General features: G+C 39.1%; 1 protein-coding gene across 1 annotated transcript in view; it reads right to left on the bottom strand.

Moving 5' to 3' along the window:
* The window catches only part of CDNF (cerebral dopamine neurotrophic factor), a 20750-nt gene extending 10421 nt beyond the window's left edge, over window positions 1–10329 (bottom strand). Inside the window, exon 1 of the mRNA XM_040451365.1 lies at window positions 10087–10329. Coding sequence (XP_040307299.1) covers window positions 10087–10189 — 103 coding nt within the window. The 5' untranslated portion in view covers window positions 10190–10329. The remainder of the gene's footprint in view (window positions 1–10086) is intronic.
* Between the last annotated feature and the right edge of the window lie 61 nt (window positions 10330–10390).

The raw sequence follows: 10390 nt of genomic DNA, 5'->3' as shown, positions 1-10390 counted from the left end.
AAAGAAAGAAAGAAAGAAAGAAAGAAAGAAAGAAAGAAAGAAAGAAAGAAAGAAAGAAAGAAAGGAAGGAAGAGAGAAAGAAGCACAATAAGTTTTTAAACACTCACAAAATTAAGTAGGAGAAATACATCCAAATATATCACTGATTACAATAAGTATGAATGTATTAAACTCTCCTTTATAGAACAGGATTTTTCAGAGTAAAACTATTAAAAATTCAATTATATGCTGAATATAAGAGTCACGTAAAAAGTATGAGGCTACAGCAAAGAGTTTGAAAAAACAAAAAATAACAAAATTGAAGAAACTTTAAAAATAAAAAGATATGCCTGAAAAAGGCTAACCAAAATCTACTTTAGCTCTGTAAAGCACTTATTGAGAATAACAACAGTCACTACTAATCAGAAAATGAAGCACTTACCAGAAATACCAAAAAAAAAAAAAAGTTCTGAACTAATGAACAGCCAATAACATAGCCTAATAATATAGAAAATCCTTATAGAATTATAAGAAGAAATTGACAAATTCACAATAAAAATAGATGGTTGAACACTCTCTCAGCAATTATTTGATCAAATCGACCAAAAGTTAATAAGACATTAAACATTTGAGCACTATTCACAAATTTGACCCTATAACATATAGAACTCTTCTCCCCCAAATTAGAGAAATTCTTATTAAGAAAATATGCAATGGGGCGCCTGGGTGGCTCTGTTGGTTAAGCGTCCAACTTCGGCTCAGGTCATGATCTCACGGTCCGTGAGTTCGAGCCCCGCGTCGGGCTCTGGGCTGACAGCTCAGAGCCTGGAGCCAGTTTCAGATTCTGTGTCTCCCTCTCTCTCTGCCCCTCCCCTGTTCATACTCTGTCTCTCTCTGTCTCAAAAATAAATAAACGTTAAAAAAAAAAAAAGAAAATATGCAATATTCACATTAATTTGCCAGGTAGTAAGCCAAAAAGCAGGTCTCAACAAGTACCAAAAACTCTGTACCAAGCAGGCCACCTTCCCTGAATATAATTAGAAATCAGTAACAAAAAAAACATGATACAACTCAGTGTCCATCCTCTTGCATGCCTGGAAATTTTTTAAATACACACTTCTAACTAACCCATGGGTCAAAGAAAAAGTAGTAATAGGAATGTCCAATTTTTAGTACTTAATTCCAATAAAAATGCTGTATATAAAACTTAAGGACTATAGTTAAGTCAGTACTTCTAAGGAAATTCATAATATAAAGTATGTATCGTTCAGTAAAAAAAAATGGAAAATTAATGAGTAAGCATTCAACTTAAGTTTTTAAAAGAAAACCAAACCAATAGACTACCTGATGTAGTTAGCATGTTCAGAGATGATTTTCAGTTCTATCAGGAAAAAAAAAATGTGAAGATAAATTAATGATTTAAATAAAAATTATTCAAAGAAAAATTGAGGCTAGTTTCAATTCAAGGGGAGAAAGATGTTCATAAAAGATGAAATCCTGGTGCACTAGATAACTCACCTGTGAATGATATTTACATGGGCACAACAATATAAACCCTGAGATTTATTTTTATCCAAAATGGTGATATAAATGTATGTAAAATGGGGGCACTTGGGTGGTTCAGTCGGTTAAGTGTCCAACTCTTAATTTCAGTTCAGGTCATGATCTCATGGTTTGTGGGATTGAGCCCTGAATCAAGCTCCTCACTGACAGCACAGAGCCTCCTTGGGATTCTCTCTCTCTCTCCCTCTGGCCTCTCCCACCCACCATTTCTCTCTCTCTCTCTCTCTCTCTCTCTCTCTCTCTCAAAATAAATAAACATTTAAAAAATGTATATAAAATGGGGGAATGGGTGTGCAGGAGACAGATGTGGGTGGGTATAATAGCTCTAAAACTTTAAAAATATAAAAATCTTTAAAAAACTTTAAAAAAATAAAAATCATTTTCCATTGGTAACTAAAACTGCAAACCTGAAAAAGAACACTTTGAGCAGTTTAGTTAGATTAATAAAGATATGTGTCAGGGACATCTGGGTGGCTCAATCTGTTAAGCATCCGACTCTTGATCTCAGCTCAGGTCATGATCTCACAGTTTGTGAGTTCGAGCCCCATGTCAGGACAGAGCCTGCTTGGGATTCTCTTTCTCCCTCTCTTCTGCCCCTCCCCCGCCCCAACTAAATAAATAAACTTTAAAAAATAAAAAATAATAAAATTAGAATAGTAATGCTATTTATTATATCATCATCTCAATAGATGTGTATGTGTTTGATTAAATCCAGTTTTGGCTCATGATTAAAGTATGACACATACAGACACATAGCAAACTCAGACTAGAAAAAAACTGCATTAAGTTGACAAAGTATGTTCACAAAAACTCTACAGCAAGTGTCCTACTTAGCAATAAAATGATCCTTTATCAACACTTGTATTCAATATAGAACTGGATGTCTTAGCTCACAGAACAAATGTTTATTTAGAAAGGAAAAAAATTTTATCATTTGCAAATTATGATTGTCTCTGTAGAAAAACATTCTTAATAAGGAGAACATTATGCAAAATTGCTGAATTTCAGAGTGATAAGAAGACATGATGAGGAAACTGCAAATTTAAAATAACGTATAATTTACAATCATGATAAAAATTCTAGTGTAACTAGGAATAAATTTAATGAAATGTATCAAAGCTTTAGGGGAAAAATTACAAAACTTGATCAAAACTTTAAAGTAGACCTCAGAGGAGAAGATAAAGCCTTGTTGTTCATGGATGGAAAGATTCAATATTATGGAGGATAATCATTTTTTTAATGTTTATTTATTTGGAGAGAGAGAGAGAGAGCACACGCACACCAGCAGGGAAGGGGCAGAGAGAGAGGGAGAGAGAGGGAGAGAGAGGGAGAGAGAGGGAGAGAGAATCCCAAGCTCCATGCTCAGCAAGGAGCCCAATGCAGGGCTCAATCTCACAGCCACAAGATCATGACCTGAGCCGAAATCAAGAATCAGATGCTCCACCAACTGAGCCACCCAGGCGCCCTTAGAGGATAATTATTTTTAAATAAATCTGTACATTTCACGTTATTCCAGTCAAAACCCCAATAGGACTTTTATAGATTTGACAACCTGGTCCAAAAATACATACGAAGAAACAAGAGCAAATCAAAGCCAAGAAGTGTTTGAAGAAGAAAAAAAGGGGGGAGTTAGTGGAGTAGACGTTATCAGATATCAAGATTCATTTCTAGAGCTACAGCACTGAAAACACTGTGGGAATGGCACAGAAACAGACCAAGAGAATTAGTATAGAAACAGATGCACAAATAGAGTCTAGAAACAAATAGACACCTTTAGAGGAGGTTGGTATAGGATGGAAGTGATGCTAAAAATCAATGGATGGAAAAAATGGACTAGTCAATAAATGATATTAAGAAAACTTACTGCGGAAAAAGATAAGACTTAGATCTCTACCTAAAACGACACACGAACCTGAACCCCAGGTGAATGAATAGAGATTTATATGGGAAGAGCAACACTACAAAAACTCTAGAAGAAAAACCAGGGAAGCATCTTCATGACATTAGCATGGAGAAAGATTTCTTAAAGGTCCCAAAACACAGATCATACATTTGGTGACAGCAAAATTGAACACTTTTGTAATGCCAAAAAAATCATAAACAAAAGATAAGACAGGCCACCAGCTGGAGGAAGATATTTACAACTTCTGTAACTGACTAAAGATTAATATCTAGAAGACATGAAAAATCCCTGTGGTCGTATTCTTAGGTCCAGTCATTACCAATGAGTATAACCTCTATAATCTCAGCTGAAACGTCCCGTTGTCTGACCATCACCTCCTATCCTCCCAGCTCATGTCCTCTAACACCCAACACCCACCCACACATACAATCCATTGATTTTTCCGCCTTGTCACCACGCTTCCTTACCCAGCTTAGGTTCTATGTTCAACAGTGTAATTGCTCCTTTGCACACAAATTCAACTCCCTTGCGTCTCCCTCCCTTGCTGTATGCACCCAGCAAAACCCCAACCCTGGTTCAAACCATCTCTCCACCCAGTTTGTACCTATGCTGGCTGCACGTGGCTGGAGGAAATAACACAGTGGTGCCCACTGGTCTTGCTTTAAATTCATGACCACTACCTTCCAGTGAGCCATCAGAGCTACTCAACAACCCTACTCCATTGACCATTCTCACACTACATCCCACACCCCAAGGGATGATTGCAAAGTTTCTCTCTCCTCAAACCTTGTCTGATACCTCCACTCCCACCTCATGATCCTACATCCTATTTCTCTGAGAGGACAAAAGCAACAGGAGGGAACTCTCCTGCTTCTGCCACCACACCTACCACACCTGTCCTTGCATGTTCTATCTTAATTCTGTGAATGAACTTTGCCAAACCTGCTACTTGCAAAGGAGATCCTATCAACTCCCTGCTCCTGCGTTCTGGCCTCTCCCTCCGGTCTCCTTTCCCATTGGCCCACGACATGCTGTTACCTCTCACATCTTAGAAACAACAAAAAACTCTCCCAACACCACATCCCCCGTCACCACCAAATACCACCCGATTCCCCCACTTGTCTTTAACAAAAACGCTTAAAGAGTGTTTGTGGTTTCCAAGTCTCTCCTCTCTTCCTCTCCCTGACACTCCCCACACCTAGTTGAAAGTCAATGAGTTATAAAAGGTTTGTTGTGAACAACAGAGTCCTTGACCTCCCCTTCATACTTGATTATTTCTTTGCTGCTTATTTTGTCCTGCACGACACTTAGAGTCACTTGAAATGTATTTGTGGAGATTATTTGAGACCAAAAATGAAGATGCCTTATGTCCATAAAGGGATTGTGTTCATATTTATCAGGCTTAGGAGCCACTAGCTGGGGAATACTTTAAATGGATAGCTTGATAATTTTTTGGACCCCTGATGTGAATTTTTTAAATGTTTACTTATTTTTGAAACACACAGAGAGCGCAAGCAGGGGAGGGGCAGAGAGAGACGGAAACACAGAATCCCAAGCAGGCTCCATGCTCCAAGCTATCAGCACAGAGACTGACATGGGGCCCGAAACCCCGAACCACGAGATCATGAGTTAAGCCGAAGTCAGACGCTTAACCGACTGAACCATCCATGTGAATTTTAGTTGTAAACCCAACGGAGAACATCTTGTGATTATAATCTCTCAGAAATATATTTATTCCTTTCTTCTCTTCTGGTCAGTGTCAAGGAAATTTTCCTTACAGTCTCTGTGGGCAGGGATGGGTTAGATTTATTGTTTGTCTGAGGGAGTAACGCTTTGGGAACCCCAGATTAACAGAGAAGAACATCCCAGTAGACTCCCCCTTTAAAACAAGTCTTGGGCTTTGACTTCTGTCCTCCTCATACCAAAGATTAGCTTTACTTTGGCCAGTGTCATCCAGGCAAAATGACCATAAACTCCGTTTACCATTCAGGATTGCTTCTTCCCCTTTAATTTTGCCCTCGCAAGTCTTTTTATCTTGTCAGCTCTTGGTTCCTTTATGATATTTTTATATTTTCTCCTGCATTGTTAGAATTTCTTGGCCAGAGGATTGCTATAATCTGACCCACTGAATTCCCAACATTCTAACCAGATTCTTTAAAAATATAAGTCAAATTATGCTACTGCATCCACTCAAAACCTTCCTATGGTTTTCCATATCACTCAGAGTCTAATCCAGTCTTTAGATCGTCCCGCGGGCCCTGATGACCCGACTTTCTACTGCTTCTCACCCCTCAGCTTCTGTCACCTCTCCCACTGACGCCATATTGCTCTGTCCTCAGTGAAGCACTTAATTGGATGTGAGGCATGTATTTTTTGGGTGAATAAAGAGCTCCTGCATATCTGTAAGAAAAACACAGTCCAGTAGGGAAAAGTTAAGTTGGAAATGCATATAACTTATCACCCAGCAATTCTTGTTCTATGACCTAGAGAAATCATCACATATGTGCTCAGGGAGACATGTATAAGAATATTCAGAGCACGGTTGCTTAAAATTACGTAAAAGTGGGAAGAACCTAACAGAACCTCAGAGAGAGAATAGTTACACAAACTGTATTTCACTCAAAAAGTGGAATTCTAGAGACAAGTTAAAAAGAATGAACCACATCTATAGTTATTAATGTACATAACTGCCCCAAAATAATGTTGAGTGAAAAAAGTTGCAGATAAGTATGTACAATGTACAATCATATACATGTAAGATCACAAAAAATTATAGATTATTTGTGGATACATACATTTATAGTAAAAGCTCTTTAAAAATAGGAAAGAAAGTCACATTAAGTTCAGAACAGACATTTCTCCTGGAAAGGATGGAAAGAAAACGGTAGCTAAAGCCATTGTATTTTATTTTTTTAAAGACAGAGAATGGTAGCAAATGTAGCGAAATATTAACATTTAATCTAGATACTAAGTATATGTTATATAAAATGTTTTCTGTATGTTTGAAATATTTCTGAATTTATGTTAAAAACTCACCACAATATCTTTGACTCTCACAAAAATCCCCAACATGCTCAATACAATATCTGGTAATATCGGGACACCTGTGTGGCTCAGTCGATTAAGCGTCTCACTTCAGCTCAGGTCGTGATCTCACAGTTCATGAGTTCGAACCCTGCATCAGGCTCTGTGCTGACAGCTCGGAGCCTGGAGCCTGCTTCAAATTCTGTGTTTCCCTCTCTGGCTGCTTCTCCCCCGTTCATGCTCTGTCTCTCTCTCTCTCTCAAAAATAAATAAACATTAAAAAAAATTTTAATTATTAAAAACATTTGGTAGTATTAATGAAATTGAATTTAGAATTTTAAAGTGTCATCACAGATCAATTAAGCAATTATCAGTCAGGGCCCAAAAGGAAAAAACAGTATTTTAAAAATAGCATAATGCCACCTGCAGGAAAAGAGCTACAATTTTTTCAGAAAGATAATGATAAATGTTTAGAGTCAGTTTAATGGAGTAATTAAACTACCAGTGGGCTAGAAACATTATTTTCAACAGTTCCATCCACACCTTCTAAAACTGAAGTCAATCCCACATTATTTGCTTGATTTGGGAGGGGAAAAAAATTAAAAAGACACAAGATTAGTCTTGGTGCAAGGCTAAGGGAGAATTACTATCTACAAACATAACACATGTTATGAGGAGTTAAGAGTTTTAAGAATAGCCAGAACTTCCTAAATAATTTGTATACAACTTCATTGTTCCAATTTTATTTGTAAAATTTCCTTAAATAATTTAGTTCCCAATACCACACCAGAAAGGAGTATATGGGGCTTGGAAGCCAGACCCGCTGGGTCCAAATCCTGGCTTTACTAATTACTAGCTGTGTGATTTTGGGTCTTTCACTGTTGAATCATCTGACAATCTCATTGCCATTCCTATGAAGGTCATCAGTTTTTTCTCTGGCTGTGTTTGAGATTTTCTCTTTTTTTCCTTCTTTCTCTCCCAATGATTCATTTGGAGACAATTTCTTCAATCTTCTTACTAATTCTTTTATCAGCTATATTTCATCTGCTGTTAATCCCTTCGATTTCTATTTGTAGATGTTTAATCTGGTATTTTTCCAAATATGGGTGGACATTTTAAATAGTCTTTTACCCTTTATTCATATGTTCAGTCCCTTCCTTTCTTTCTTTAAACATCATAAATGTTTTTTCTATTCTGTGCCTGGTAATTCCAGTACCTGAAGCCTTTCCACTAATCTCTGCGTTGTGTCTCCCACTCGTCTTCACTTTTCTGAATGTGAGCTTTATTTTTTAGACTTTGACTCTCAGAATTATTTGCAGACTGGGCTAAAGGTGGATTCCTACAGGTAAGAGCAACATCTGCCGATGCCTGCTTAACATCCCTTTAAAGTAAAATTTCAGTTTGAGATGCTTCAGACTACTCAGGTTGTGTGCATTTGGGCCTCCATGCATTTGCAGGCTATGTTGTGATTATGAGTTATCTGGACACATTTTTGTTTTCCCTTCTGGTACAAAGTTCAAGAACCACAAGTCCTTTTAGTCTCTAATGATGGGGGTAGAGTTGTGGTTATTTCCAGGTCACCTTTTAAAATGAAGGTCTAACTCTTTGGGGTTCCAAATGAATTGGGGGAGAACCTACTATTACATTCCTACCTTGGGAAGGTCCTGGGCTTTGTCTTCATTGTCTTTATTTTACCAAAGCCATGAAAACCTAAATTAAGATTGTCTAGGTAACAAATGCCCTCAATGGCAAAAGCCATCTTTCTGCTCCTTTTCCTTCTTTTAGTTTCCACTTCCACCTTGGCTTTGGCCTCTGGGTATGCCTTACTAAGGTACACTTAAAAAATATTTTTACATTTTTATTTTATCCAGTGTTTTCAGCTAGAGGAACAGTCATGTTCTCTTTTAGAGCTTGAAGTCCTACTTGTTCTTAATGCTGTTAATAGGAACAGAACATTAAATATAACAGCCTCTCATTCATGTTTTTAACAAATATTCATTGAGCAATTATTAAGTACCAGACGGTGGTCTAGGCTGTTGAAAAACAAAGTCCTTACCCTCAAGGATTACATTCTGGGGGAATAAATAAAAGTATCTTGTGGCTGCGAAGAAAAAGAAACATGGTAATGAGGATAGAGGGTGACAAAGTCATACTATTATCCTAAATGGGATGGCCAAAGAAAACCTCTTAGATAAACTATTTGAGCAGAGACCTTAGTTAAGAAAGGGAGAGAAAAAATTAGTGGACTGCCTGGGGTAGAACTCTCCAGGCAGGGCAGTCAGTGCAAAGGCTTTACTGCAGGAGTGACCTGGGTGGGTCCAAGAACAGTCAGCGCACCAGACTGGTGGACGCAGACTGAGCAAGAGGGGCAGACAGTAGAAAATGAGGTCTAGTCAGACACACAATAATCACAATATGCTTTAATAAATCCAGGAAAGATGGCATAAGCTTCACATTTAATAAGGCCAGATGCTCTGGCTTATCTGAAATGTTTTCAGGTAGACACTCCAGAAATTAAATTGGTAAGTAATCAAATCAGTTGTTAATGTCTCACAAATTCTGCTTTAAATGTACAGGACACAGTTATAAGAGATCTTTAAGCAAAATTATAACCTAGCTGAACAATTATCTACATCTATACAAAGTTTTAAAATAACATCGTGTAGATATTTTAAATTTCTGAAGAGAAGTTTAATTATTGCAGGGCCGACATAAAACTGGACTCCAACCCTTAAGACTTCATTAAGTTACTATACAAACTACGGTCATCCAGTATTCAGTGTATACTGTGACCCTATAATTTCCTGGTAAGTAGGGATAGAGGTCCAAGGTCATAAACGAGTGAGGAGGATATACACTTATATAAATTATTTCAGTGAATGAAAAATGGAAGTGTTACAGTAGACCCGAAGCAAGGGGCTAGCATAGCTAGCAAAGCTATTATCTTTGATCTTGTTAACCACCCTCTGAAGTAGGTATTAGCGCTCTGATTTTGCAAGGGAGAGGCATGGGGGGCGGAGGGGCGGGGGGTGCAACCTAGATTCACGTGTTCAGACTGCAAGTGCACAGCTGAGGTTCTGCCAACAGAAAAGGAATCATTGCTGGGTATTCCTCTTAAGGAGTTAATGTACTCCTTTGTAAAGCAACTTTTCTCTGTAAAGCCCTAAACAAACGTTAGTTATGTTCTCTGGTTTAAGCCACCTCAACTCAATTACAGACAATTTAGCGTTTTATTTTTCTTTTGGGAATCAGACATTTAAATTTGAAAGACATCTGTGCAGGGAGAGGCCAGTCGCGCCCGTCAGCTGCAGCAGAATCAGTGCAGCGTCAGGGTCTTCGGAAGCTAGGGGGTCTGCACAAGATCTAATCCAAATCCAAACCCTCCACCTTTGACCGCAGTTCAATAACCTCAAAACCAGAACGCGGCCTCAAGGTATCACCGGGCCAGGATCGAAGTTTTGCCTAGGCTTGGGAGAAGGCGATGGGAAACCAGGAACTGGGCCTACATTTCCGGAGTTAAATGTTATTTATAGCCCAGGCCGGGAGAAGCCAAAGCCGACAACAGCTGCGCTGCAGCGCGGTGCCACCGCCATGCAAGCAGGTCTCACACCGCTCACCTTCACAGTCGGCCCCGGCCTCCTGGCCCAGCACCGGCCCCAGGTTAGAGACCCAAAGCCCGGCATAAAAGGCCACCATCGCGGCTGGGCCCGCGCACCGCATGCTGAGCCAGCCGCTCCAAACGCCTCGCCACCTGCGTCCACCAACAGCCACGCTGCTGTCGGCCCGGGCTGTTACAGGACGCAGAAGAGCCCGGCTAGTCGTTGGGAAAAAAATCTGCCCGGAGTTACCAGGACAAATGACGCAACTCAATCGGCAGTTTCCATTGGCTTCCAGGAAAGGGCCTAGAAAGAGTCCGCGCCC

Source organism: Herpailurus yagouaroundi, unplaced genomic scaffold (assembly GCF_014898765.1).
Source record: "Herpailurus yagouaroundi ecotype Mexico unplaced genomic scaffold, PumYag 203, whole genome shotgun sequence".
Lineage (NCBI taxonomy): Eukaryota > Metazoa > Chordata > Mammalia > Carnivora > Felidae > Herpailurus > Herpailurus yagouaroundi.
This window is presented reverse-complemented; position numbering and strand designations above follow the sequence as displayed.